At 44.0% G+C, this 12,479-nt stretch overlaps 1 protein-coding gene across 1 annotated transcript in view; it reads left to right on the top strand.

Annotated features, from left to right (window-relative positions):
• The window catches only part of FBRSL1 (fibrosin like 1), a 534,150-nt gene that overhangs the window by 227,277 nt on the left and 294,394 nt on the right, over positions 1-12,479 (top strand). Inside the window, exon 3 of the mRNA XM_084272242.1 lies at positions 10,967-11,068. Within this exon, the coding sequence (XP_084128368.1) occupies positions 10,967-11,068 (102 nt within the window). The remainder of the gene's footprint in view (positions 1-10,966; positions 11,069-12,479) is intronic.

Raw genomic sequence — 12,479 nt, 5'->3', positions numbered from 1 at the left:
GTGACCATGCTGCCCAGGGAAGGGTACAGGCTCACAGCTGTGGCTCTGCTCAGCGCTGTGATCTTTGACAGCAGTTTCTGTCAAATCCATCATTCCCTTTGTATTTATTGATTTACTTTGTTTCTTTTCTTTTTTCACTTTAGTTTATTAATTGCATGTGTGGCTTTATCTGGAAAAAATTGCCTGCAGTTTATGCATGCCTACAGTAGCATATGTTTTATATATTGGCTTTATGGGGATGGTATTGATTCCTGAATTAATTTGAACAGCAAATTGTTGTTGTATCTGCACACAGTATGTCTCTTCTTTTTTTAACGTGTATTATATGACACACATGTGGTGCTTTAGTTGTGTTATTGTCATGCCTCAGAGTCCTAGTGACGAATTCAGAACCGTACTGTACTAAGCCTGGGGTTTTCACATGGAATGCTTGAAGGGTTTGGGTGAAGAATGAATGTTGAGTGAGAATGTGGATGCTTTTGTCCCTGCCTTCAGCTACAGACAAGAACCCACAGGGTTTGCGGGCTGCCATGATGAAGTCCTTCCCTGTCAGTCAAGCAGTGGGATGGTAACTTTTGTTCCCAGCTCTCAGGAGAGATCTGCTGTGCATCACACCTGGGTAGTTGCTGGCAGGGTTTCCTTTTTCTAATGGCAGTTTGATTGATCTCCATGGTCTATGCAGGAAGGACTTGGAGCAGTTCACGATAACTGCCCCAGGTTTGTTCCACAGGGTAGACTGTAGCTTCCAAGGGTTGTCAGTTCAGAAGAGCTTTGCCATGCTGTCTTACTGGGGGAGCTGTAGACTGAACCAGCTGTGCAAAATGATTCATGTCAGTGCTGTGTCCAAGAGAAAGTGACCTCTCTTCTCTTGCTCAGGGATTGGTTCCCTCTGGTTGCAGCAACATGCTGGAAGCTGGTACGGAGGTGCTTGTCCACTGTGACCTCCCAGCTTTTCCTGAGCGAGCAGCTCTGGCAGTGACATCTCAGTTCTGTAGTAGCTGCGGGTGGCCGCCTTCATTCCTCACACAGTGCAGCTCTGCTTTGGGTGTGTTGTTCCTGATGATTATTTATGGACTATTTTTTGAGAACTTACCTGATATGTTGCTTAAAATATGTGCGAATTTTTATCAGAATACTCTTGCAGTATGAGCACTTCAAGAGTCCTAAATATATCACACTCATCCAGCTCCCTTTTCAACCAAACCTATCAAGGAAATGAAGCCAGGCTTATTCAAGATTAATTTTCCAGAAAAACTTGGTGACTGAAATAGTTAAGTTCAGTTGATCTAGTACTGTTTTTTTTCCTTCTGTCAAGCCTGGTATCATGGCAGTGTGCCTGTGGCTGCCCAGCCAGTCCTGGTTGCTCCTTTGAAATATTTCTCCAATAGTTGTCTTTTCTCAGTTTTCTCAGTGGCTGTTCCAAGATCTATGAAAACATCTGATCTCCTATTCTAGGGCTTGTGCAACAGGTCTGGACTTTGTTCTTAGCAAATGTTGTCTAATATCTTCCTTTTGTTATCAGAAGACTGAGAAATGAGTCTGTTTTCTTCCCAAGGACACAACAGAACTGCACGGAATGTTTTGCCTATCTGGCATCGTTAGTAATGTGTTTACCTTGCTTTTGGGGATCTTTTACTAAAATCACCTTTGAAGGTTATCATCACCTTCTGTCTTCAAATCAAAACCCTTGCCTAGGTAGGTAGCATTACTAGAAGAAAAATACCGTAGTATACGGAGAGATTTTTCTTGGTTGGATTTCCTGATATATTTTGAAACATCTCCCGCAGCTTTGGACAATTTAATATGTATATTAAATCTACTTTTGCTTTGAACATCACAGCTGTTGATATTAGCCTTTAATAGATGGTATCTGTATGCGTAGATGGCAGCAATGTTAAAGCTGTCAATTCTGATTGCCTCCTACGTGGTGTTTAAAAGCATTGTGTAAAGTCAGCCTAATTCAGTCAGTTTGGCTCCAGCTGAACACAGCGCTCTCCTTGCTAAATGGATGCTCAGTCAATCATACCTCCGTCCTGCTCGGAGTTACTTCCCTTACAGTGATCCTTTCGATACGGTCAGCTGCACTGGTGTTGGTAACACTTGATGCATCTGTTGTAAGAGTTCTGAGCGGATCTTTGGCGTCTCCGTTTCTTTCCTGTCGCCACAAAAATGTGCGAAATCAACTTCTCATTTGATGCATATTGGCTGGAATTTTATAGCTGAGACTCACAGGTCTGAGTCACCTTACTGTGAAACTTGAAGCTACAAATCTTATTTAGTAACTTTCTTGGAGGCTTTTAGCGCTCTCACAGAGTATTTATTGGATGCTATTCCTCTAGGCCTGGCGCTAAATTAAAGTGTAGTTAGAGCATCTGATTCTGGCTGAGCGTTACAGCTGGTGCAGTAACTATTAGGTGCTGCCTTTTCATTGATGGTGATTATGTCTGCCCCTTGTCCAGCTATGGTTTCCTTGCCACCTCCCAGCTTTACATCGCTGCTTCTTTCCAGCCACTGAGTAGTGTATGTACTTTTTTGGTGCCTCCAGCAGCCTTAATTTATTTATGAGCACAGACTAAGGTGCCCCAATAAGTTTATTTGATTTCTCAGGGTTTTCTTAACTGTGGGATTGCAGGGAGTCCTGAATTTTTTCTGTTCTCTGTCAATTGCTTACAGTTTGCCTTCCCAACAGGACCTGCCAAGTCATTGCTGGTGGCGGGCACTGCTTTGTTACATCTCGTGCTGGTTTTGTGCTGCAGTCCATGAACTGCAAAATTGCACGTTACCCCTTTATCGCCTTGCCTGCCTCTGCAGACAGCCCCGAGGCTGTAGGTGCTGCTGCGCATCCCGTTGTGGAAGGCGGGTTTTCGCTAAATTGGTTAGGAATGCTGTCTACCCTTCACCAGTCACAGTCTCACTCCTGCACACACGCTAGCTAGCTGTAACCTAAGCAGGTCTACACTGACACAGTTTATCATTGACGTATGTCAAACCCAGATTTTCCCAGCTGTCTCCTACCATCTGCCAAGTACGGCTGGGGGCATGCAGAGTGCAGTTTGCTATGCAGGCCTGATGGCAGCTGTAAAATCGAGCAGTTTTGCCTGCTTAAGCACCAGCTCTTTTCCAAAATAAGCATTAGCTCTCGTATCGCAGTGAGCCTCCTGATCCTGAGAGCGCAGGCCGCCGTGGGGAAGCGGTGCCGGCTCTGCTCCGCAGCCGAGGCCAGCTGCCAGCCGAGAAGCTGTGCAGAGTCTTTGCCGCAGTTCCCGTGCAGGGCTTGAGCTGCAGAAAGCCCAACACTGCTGCTCCTTACGGCCTCTCTGTGCTGGGCATTAGTGAAAATGGCTTGTCCATTCCCCAAGGACACCGTCCCTCTCTTTTGGCCAAACCTCTCTAAAATCCTGAGATGAAACGTTGTTTCTCTCTAGTTAGGTATGGCACCAGCCCTGGAGAAGTGTCTCTTGGAGAGCTGCAGCAAGCGAGTTGCAGGATGTTACCCTGGCTAATCAAAGTGCCATATGGCAATTCCTCCAAAGCCTACAAAGACAATTGGCTGCACCATGTGAGCTTGGTTTTCATTTGCTCATAAAAACGGAAGGCGACCCTCATGTCTAGTTGCAGGCATTAAGATACAAAGTTAGTTTATTAAGGAGTAGTTAATGTTGCTTGAGTAGATGAGAAACTAAGAGCTTTTGATTTTTCACTAATAATACAATTTATTACAGTAAGTTGGACATGTCTTCCTGCAGCAGCTGACTGACAGCCTCTAAGCACAGAAATCCTTTGCTATCATTAATTCAACCTCTCTGCATCCCAGAGAGAGGTAGAAATTAACCACTGTTAATGGTAGCAGACTGCTCAACTGCAGTACAGGTTATTTAAGTAACTTATCCAGAGGAAACAGGTAAACCAGGATTGGAAACCAGAAGTCTGCATGCTAGTTAAACACATCAACACTGACCTTCTAAACATCCTGTAACTTTCTGAATGAATGCCAATAAATTTCCTTCAGTATCCTAACACTGCTGCTGTTTTCTTCTTCTCTGCAGTAAGTAAAAATGGACATGCTGTATTTAAAATGAGTTATGGCTAAGACAGCTGATCAGTACATCCACAGCAGCACCACCCAATTAGAAAAACTGCTCTAATCTAACCTGATGCTACTGTCATTTTTTAAAATGAGTCCTACTTCCATCATAAAATCCTCAGACCATAGCATTGCTTTCTACGCCATATGTCCTTATTTAGAGGGGAAAAAAAATGATTGCACCCTTAATTCAAAGGGAACGTTTCCCTCTGAGCCAGAACTCAATAAAATGTATCAAAAAAATTGTGGAAAAGGGCAAGCAAAGAAAATCAAATTGCGGCGTGTGAAACGATTTAAGGAGGGACCTGGGGAATACATAATCTCCAAACTGCCAAGTTAGAGCAAGTATAAAATATACAAACAAGCCTGATATTTTTCCCAGTTGATCTCATTACGAGCTATGCTTGGGATAGATAAATTTTGTTAGAATGCATTAAGGCTGGATTTTCAAGGAAACAAGTCAGAAGTAATGTGTTTAGCTGATTCCACCTTGTTTTGATACATGGGTCTTTTCAGGTTTAAAGTAGTACATTTTTAAAGCCAAATGGTTTATTTTGTTTCAAGCATTAAAACCAGAGGCAACTGGGTGACTTCCACACCCCTTACCCCCCTGCTCCCACCTCCCCTTTTTGGAAAACAGACGTTTATAATTTCAGCATGCTCTTTAATCATTGGGGTAGGGCTTTGTGCAGTATGTTTCACTGCCACTTATTGTTGCCTGCTTAAAATACTCTGAACTAGCCTTGAGTGCAATCCCTTAACAGACTGTTTCGTCCACAAATAGTACTTTTTCCAAGTCTCCAATATATTTTAATTAAATTGTCCATTTGTATTTATTAAGGCAGCTTACTGTCTCCTGCTGCAGAAAGCTGCTACTGCTGATAGTCTACCAAGAGAAATATGAGCTTATCTGGGAGATGATAATAAAATGCAAGCATATGTTAGCAAAAGAAGTCTTCCCAAAATACTGTTTAAGCATAATTTTCATGTTTGTTGGGAAGGGGACAGGCCATACAATTAGGTTTGATAAGTTTTTGGAACAGTTGCTCCTGACAATTCTTTTAGCTGTGGGGAACCATAATCTTTCCTGGTATGAAATGTCATCTGCAGAAAATTTTTCTTCCTTAGATTGATCCTATAGAAACAGTTGGAAAAGGGTCCTTTGGCAGAGCAGATGATAAAGTCATTACACACTGATGAGATGTAAAGTGGCGTTCAGCAGCATTGGTTTAGATAGATGAGCATGATAAGGTGGATTCATCCCTATCTCTGGTGATCGGAAAGCTTGGACCTGAACTCAGGGGCTTGGATAACTCTCAGCTGTACCTGCTTATCTCCAAGTAGCTTCTGCCAACATGGATTTGCCATGAAGTCAGGAAAATCCTAATTATAAAGGTTGTGTTTGGTCTGTCCTCTCAAGACAAATGAAAATTGATCTTCAAGGAATTAAATTTCTCGAGAAGTTGACATGTTGCTGACAGGAGGCAAGTTGGCTTAGTGCTGCGTGGAGCTCTTTGCCCCTTCTGATATGGAGGGCTGCTTTGCTTTTGTAGGAACATTCCCTGTTCCCAACCCTAGCATGGGGCAGGTGAGTGCCACTCCTGCTGGTGCCTGTCCACTGGTGGAGGTGAGAGGATTAGCAGATTAATAGACCCATCTGCGCCAGCAGAACAGGCATCTCTGAGCTGAATATTTTAATTATGTCTCTCCCCGAGGGCTGTGCTTTCTGTCTTGCCTTTAAAGCAGCACAGAGAGAGGTTGCTGGGAATTTCTTTTCCCACCGTGTGTGTCTGCAAGACCTGTTTTGTAAAAATCAGACACAAACCCAAGCAACGGCAAGAGGTTGAGAATCAGGCTGCTGTGACTTTAAGAGTGAGAAAAAAAAACTGTTAAGGAAGGAAAATAAAAATCCCACAGCCTGTTGTAGCAGCTGTAGCTTCAGATCGTGTGGAAAATGAAGGCAGATGATTCAATTTGGCCTGTGCCCCGAGTACATTTCCAAATGCTTCTGTGTGTGCGCAAGATAATGAACAAATATATTGAGATGGCACAAGATCAGTCCGAGTTTGCCGCTGCGCAAGCCGTGGAGCTCCCAGTAGGAGCACACTAGCTGTGCTGGGTTAATGGGGGTGAGGGTCGGGAAGCCCAGCACCTTTCAGAACAACTTAAGAAAAGAATTTGTCTCCTTTTGCCCCAGGCTCCCCGTGGCACTCAAACAGAGCTTGTGATAAATCGAAGTGTATTTATTAATAATGAGCAGGGGCAGCGTGCCTGTGATTTGAAAATAGGTGTGCCAAATAAAAATGTGCTTTCCTCTGACATCGGAAAAGCTTAAGTAAATGGAGAGCAGGCTGATCTGTTATGATTAAAAAGCAGGGGCTGAGAGCCAGCATAGTGGTAATGAAAAAGCCCTTTTAGGGAAGCAAGACCCATTCGACTCATTCATATTCCTCCATCCTTGCCCCATAAAAGAAGATGTAGGGAGGTGGAAGTTGGATGGGAGAGACGAAAAGGCAGCATCAGTCCAGGATAGCAGAACTGGACTTTAATGAGAGCTGGAGTTATTACTGGCATGAGTTATGATATTTAATCATGCTACATGATGTCCAACAGCGCAAGGTTCATAATTCTTGGCTCCGAACAGGCTTGGGACTGTCCACAAGCACCTGCAGTGTGCAGATTGATCATGGCCTCACAAGCCCTCTGTACCTTGCCCCCAGTTGATCCTTGCCAAGCCAACACGGTCTGCAGCTCTGGCTTGCTCCAGTGGAGCTGGAAATGGCATCTTTCATGTTCTCAGACACAAATCTGTAGTTTCTGGTAAAAACTGAACCGTAGCTATTGTGGAGAGCTGGCATTGCCTATTGCCAGCTTTTCTCTGCGGTGTGTGGTGGTGTCAGGTGTGTGATTTATCTTATGGGAGGCTGTGTTTGTCTGGGTTTTAAGCAACCTTGGGTTTAATTAATGTTTTTGGAGAATCCTTTTAACTTCAGTAATGAAATAGGCTCCGCTTGAGTAAAACTTTGGCACATATTTAAATGTTTTGGTAAATACATACTGACATGAATGTCTTGATGACTTAGGATTTGGATGAGGACAGGATTTGGCCTTTGGAAGATATAAATTACCAAATATCATCACTTTTCTCCTTGTGCCTTTTTATTTTGCTCCAGCTTAACTGTCCTGAAGTGAGAGAGTAGTCAGGCCACATTTAAGAAAAGAATCCCTCCCGCCCTCTGAACCTTGGAGAATAGGCAGAGGAGCCCTTTTCCAAAGCTCTTGCTCATCAAGCCGTGTTTGTTGTGGTTCTTCTGAGACATTTTTTCTTTTCAGAAGACTCCTAGAATATTTTGAGCAGACCTAAAGGCAATGGGATCAAACACACTAGAGTTTGGCCCACGTGCACTTCCTCCCGCTGTTTCCTGAGCTTGTGTTTCGGCCCTGTTACGCTGAGGGAAAAGCACTGTCTGGCAGGGCCCGGAGAGAGGCCTTGGCTGCCTCAGAGCAGAAAGTACCAGTGGGCTGGTGGGTCCTCTCAGACAGGCAAATCAGGCTGGAGGGGGTGCCTTCTGAAATGCTGCTTGTTCGTGCTGTTACTGCTTTTTTGTACCAGTAGCAGGGCAGCTTTATCCAAGTGCAAAGGCAGCTTCTCTCAGAAGGCCCGTCCCTTCTCAGGCCTATGTTTAGTCGGGTTATTTGGCTCCTCCAACCTCAGGTATTCATTAATGGTGAGTAGTGTTGTTCTAATGTCCGTGTGTCTGGCAATGTGTTTTATGTGAGGATGTAGTGTGTTTTGGTGTATAAATTTAGGGAGTTGCTTGTTTTGGCTCTGTGTGGTGCAAGGCAGCCATGATGCCTGTGGACTGGGGCAGGAGCCCACCTTGCTGCTGGGCCACAAGGCCTCTGCAGACTTTAAAATGCGATATCCTGTTGAAAGGGAGAGAAACACTAGCTTCTATAATAAAGCTCAGTTGGGGAAAACATGGTCAGGAGGAATTTCTGCAACTCTAGAGAAAATCACTAGAAATCAAACAGCCAAGCCAGAAGCAACTTTGGGAAAGAAGCTTTTGACCAGTTTGCTAATACCCAGGTCCACAGAGAGTGCCCGTGAAACCAATGCATCCATTTAGCAGAACAACTTGTCCTCCTAGTTGGGTCCTGCGTGTGGCTCATTAGGGTAATTACTAATGAATTAAGGCAGCTTGGCTCAGCACTCCGGCCGCGGGTGTGCGGGCTCCCCTGCTGGCAGGCAGCAGGTGTAAATGAACAAGATCTGTCAAAAAGTCTGATGACCCTCTTAATTCACAGCAGCAAACTGGGGACAGAGGTAGTGCAGCAAGTTTAATAATTGATATTTACTTGGAAAGGTTAATGGCGGCAGTGATGCTTCTAATTTGCTTGCCCGTGCAAGACCTTGTCAGGTCAAATTGTCTCAATTTGTTACCGTGGGTGTAGGTGTAGTTTTCCTTTAATGAAATTTGGAGAAAAGAAGCAGGTGGTGTTGGGAGCTGACTGTAACTCAAGAAAAACAGCAAAAGGTCGGAGTCTGGTAACAGGTTGGGTGAGCCTGTGCTAACTTGAAACAGCTGACAGTTTAGTCCTTTTGACTAATTCTGGTGAACATTTGTGTGATCGGGAAGGTGAAAGGATTTGGAATGGTGTAATTTATTTTCCCCTTAATTTTCAGCTGCCTAGGAGTTGTTTAGTTCGAAAGTGTAATAATTTTGACGGGCTTTGATGTGTTCCTAGGTGAGAGCAGTTAAGGTTATGGATTAGAAATCAGAAAGCTGCAGAATTCAGTGGGTATTTCTATACTGCATTTACAGAAATTGTAATTCTGTCCTGTAATAGTTAAGTGGTTCCTATTTCAGGGAGAAACAAAGCACCTGCTGTGTCTGGAAGCTTTGAAATTGTCAGGTCAGATACTTTACATCCAAGAGCTTAGGAAGGGCTCGCTCATGAGTGGAAACCAGTTGAGTTGGTTTTTGCCAAAGTGTAGGAAGATACAGCTGATGGAAGAAAGCTGGCATGCCAGTGTTTTTGAAAGGCTGTAATTAATGAGGCACTACCATTTGTCCTATTGGCTTGGCATCCATCCTAGGTAATATAGTGGGATGGTTGGAATCATAATTACACCTGGGATTAAAATTTTTCTGGATAATGGCCACAGTCTTGATATAGTATAGGTAGATTTCTGTGCTTGATGCTGTTGGCCTTCTTACGAAGGAAACAGACAGTGTGGATTCAATATGATGAATTTCAAGTGGATTATTTCCTTCCTCTGTACCTCACGTTGGTAGTTGTGAATGCAGGTTCACTGTTGTTGGGAACTGCTTCTAGCAGATCCCAGCAGGGATTACTTCTCATTGCTGTGGTGTTTTGATGTAGGAGCAAAGATGGAAAATTGGTCCTGATAAAAATTTGCAGGTGGGCAACATTCTAGAAAGGTGGTTTACAGTGGATGAGACATGACTCCAGTGCTGAGAACGGTGGTTGTGTGATGAGATGGTCATGGATAAATTTGTGTTTCTAACACTTAGACGTGGCTGAGTCTAGAAGTCTTATACCAAGGAAGAAATTATATTGATGAGGTGTAAGGTGGCAGAAAGGTGTGCAGAGTGATGACTTCAACGAGAAATGCACTGTTGCTGAGCACATGATAGTTGTCTGTATTCTCCTATACAGGGCTGTATATTCTGTACTGGATGAGTGTGGGAGCTCATTCTGCATGTAGCATTTTGAATATTGTATTAAAATAATAGACTGTGGGGCACTTATCTGGCAGCCATATCAAACGTCAAGGGAAGCGCTGTGATCGGTGTGCCCCTCGAACTGAGGGTGCAGTGCCCACATTGCGTCGGCACGCTCACCGAGCATGGTTCTTTGTGCTGTGGCAGCGGGGCTCTGATCATGCTGGGGTTATGTCAGAGCACCACGAGCAAAGCTGGCTGGCTGCTGGGACTGCAGTGAAATAGGACAGAAAGAAACAAGGGGATTTTATTGCCATTAAAAGTACCGATTTGTACAAGCCGACATTTTAAATAGTGTCATTTAAATGGAACCAAACTGATATGAATAGAACCTATTAATAAATTAAACAGTTCTTTCCACCCAATATTTCACAAGGGAATTAGCAGAATAATTTGTTAGTAAATGAGCCCAGCAATGAAGCTGTGAATGACATATCTATCCTATCCTTCTCCTCCCCCTGTAACACTCTTCACAGATGTAAGCAGAAAGTTGCTGTGATTTCAAATATTGGCACCTCTCACTTACATTCAAACACGAGCACAACTTCAGGTGAAAGAAGGAGGATTTAGTGGTTAGAGAACCAACCTTGGCCGTAAGAGTTAATCATGCTCTACTTACACATCTGTGCAAGTTGTTTCAGGCCAGTATCACTCACAGTATTTAGGCACCTGGCCATCATGCCCATACTGACCTCTCAGTCACTGTGGGTGTCCCCGAGGGACGTCTCTGGACTGGGAAACAGAGACCTGGCAGCTGGGTCAGCAGTGGCCAGGCAGCAAGCAGCAGTACTGAAACACCGGTGTCACAGTTGAGGTTTGCTGAGAGCAAAGAGCGAAGGGGGTCTGTCTGTCCACTTCCCTCTCCTGTCAGGCCCTAGGTCTTTGGCACAGCCTGGCCTGCTTTCAGGACTGTTAAAAGCATCCCTTCCCTTGCGTGCTAGCAAAAGGGAATATGGACGTATGTGGTCAAGCACAACTTGAGAGAAGCCCCATGCATTCAAAAGCATCCTCTCCACGGTTCCGTGGGTGAAGGAGTGAAATGCTGAATAAACCGCTGTCGGCAACCTCGGGAACAGGTGGCAGAGCAGTGCTTGAAAATCTCCTTTTTCCCCCCTCCTTCTTCTCCCTCTAGATGAAGGTCCCTACAAGCAGAAGTGGCAGAAATAGCGAGGAAGACAGCATCAGGGAGGCCACAAGCTCTCAGCGGAGCAGCTCAAGGGACCGTCTCAGTGATGTAAGTACCATTCAGGAGAAAGCATCGCTTCATTGCAGCAATTCCCGCTGCTGACATGGCTTTTCATAAATCTTGCTGAACAAATGTTGGCATCCAGAGGTCACTGTGTAATAACTTTTTTTTATGTCATGATTGAGTGTTATGGCATAAGTGGTTGAGCTGCCTTGCAAACACTATAATCATGGTGCAAATAATATGATAAGCGAAAGATCAGAGATGGGAAAACAAAATGGAATTGTTATTCCTCAGGGAAAAATGGCTTGATGTTTTGTTTTGTTTTGTTTTCTCAAAGAAGTTGTGTTAAAAAGCTTTTTACAGTATCTTTGGGTTTAGCTACTGCACGTGAGCGCGTAGTTTGGGAGCAAAGTCAGTTCATCTACTTTTATGCTTCCTTCCTCCAAGATACGAAGGGGGTTTGGGGGAAAGCTGTCTTTCTCTCAGGAAATTTGATGGTAGGTTGAGTGAAATGTTATGATAAAACAAAAGCAAACGGTGCCTTGGTGTGTAAACACACAAATGGGCTTTTGAGTCACCAAGAAATCAATGGCAGTGCTGGGATAATTTTATATGAAGGCTTTTTGTGTTAGCAATTAGCATTTCGCCTTCATTAAAACATGATTTTTTACTAATTAGGACCTTTCCCGTTAGGAGAGATTTAAATGAAGAACAATAATCAAACGCTGGCACGAGCATGTCTGAAATATTAAATTTGCCATTTCAATGGCAAGCCACAGAAATCCCAGAGCGAGCGGTTTTCATGTTGAGTTCTATTAATGTAAAATATGCTTCATAACTAAAACCTGTCACAGAAAACGGCTCACACCAGCTAAATTCAATTGGACAGTTAATTTAGCTTTAAAATTGAAAACACTACCTCCGCTTCAGGATGCAAAAAGGGGGGGGGGGGGAGCCTTTGATAAGTGTAATGTATTTGCTATTAAGGCTTTCAGAGCCCATTCTACAGAAGGAGAAGGGAGAAAAAGGGGAAAAAATGGCTCCCACAAATGTGTTTAAAAGCTGAAAGTATTTATTAAAAATGTCAGCAGAAAAGTGCTTTTGGCAGATTAAAGCGGGATTCAGCTTGACAGCTCTGACAGGGAAATGTGACGGGGGAAAATTCTCTCTACATGTTTGGAGTGTGAATGGGGCGCTGTAAACAGCCAGCGCAGTGGGAGGAAGAGAAAAATAACGTGTCCTGTGATCTGCTTCCAGGATTGCGAACCCACGTGCCGCAGTGGGGAAAGTCGGCAAGCAGGGGGGCCTCGGGGCAAATCCCTTTGCTGCAAGGCATCTTTGACTGGGTTATTAGTCAATAACAATTGTTATTTTATACATATATATATATATATGATTCTCTCTTTTGCCTCCTCTTGGCCTGTCTTGACAGGTCTGTGAGCAGGGCGCTTGGTAG

The sequence above is a fragment of the Gallinula chloropus genome, assembly GCF_964237585.1.
Source record: "Gallinula chloropus genome assembly, chromosome: 17".
In the NCBI taxonomy this organism is placed as follows: Eukaryota; Metazoa; Chordata; class Aves; order Gruiformes; family Rallidae; genus Gallinula; species Gallinula chloropus.
This window is presented reverse-complemented; position numbering and strand designations above follow the sequence as displayed.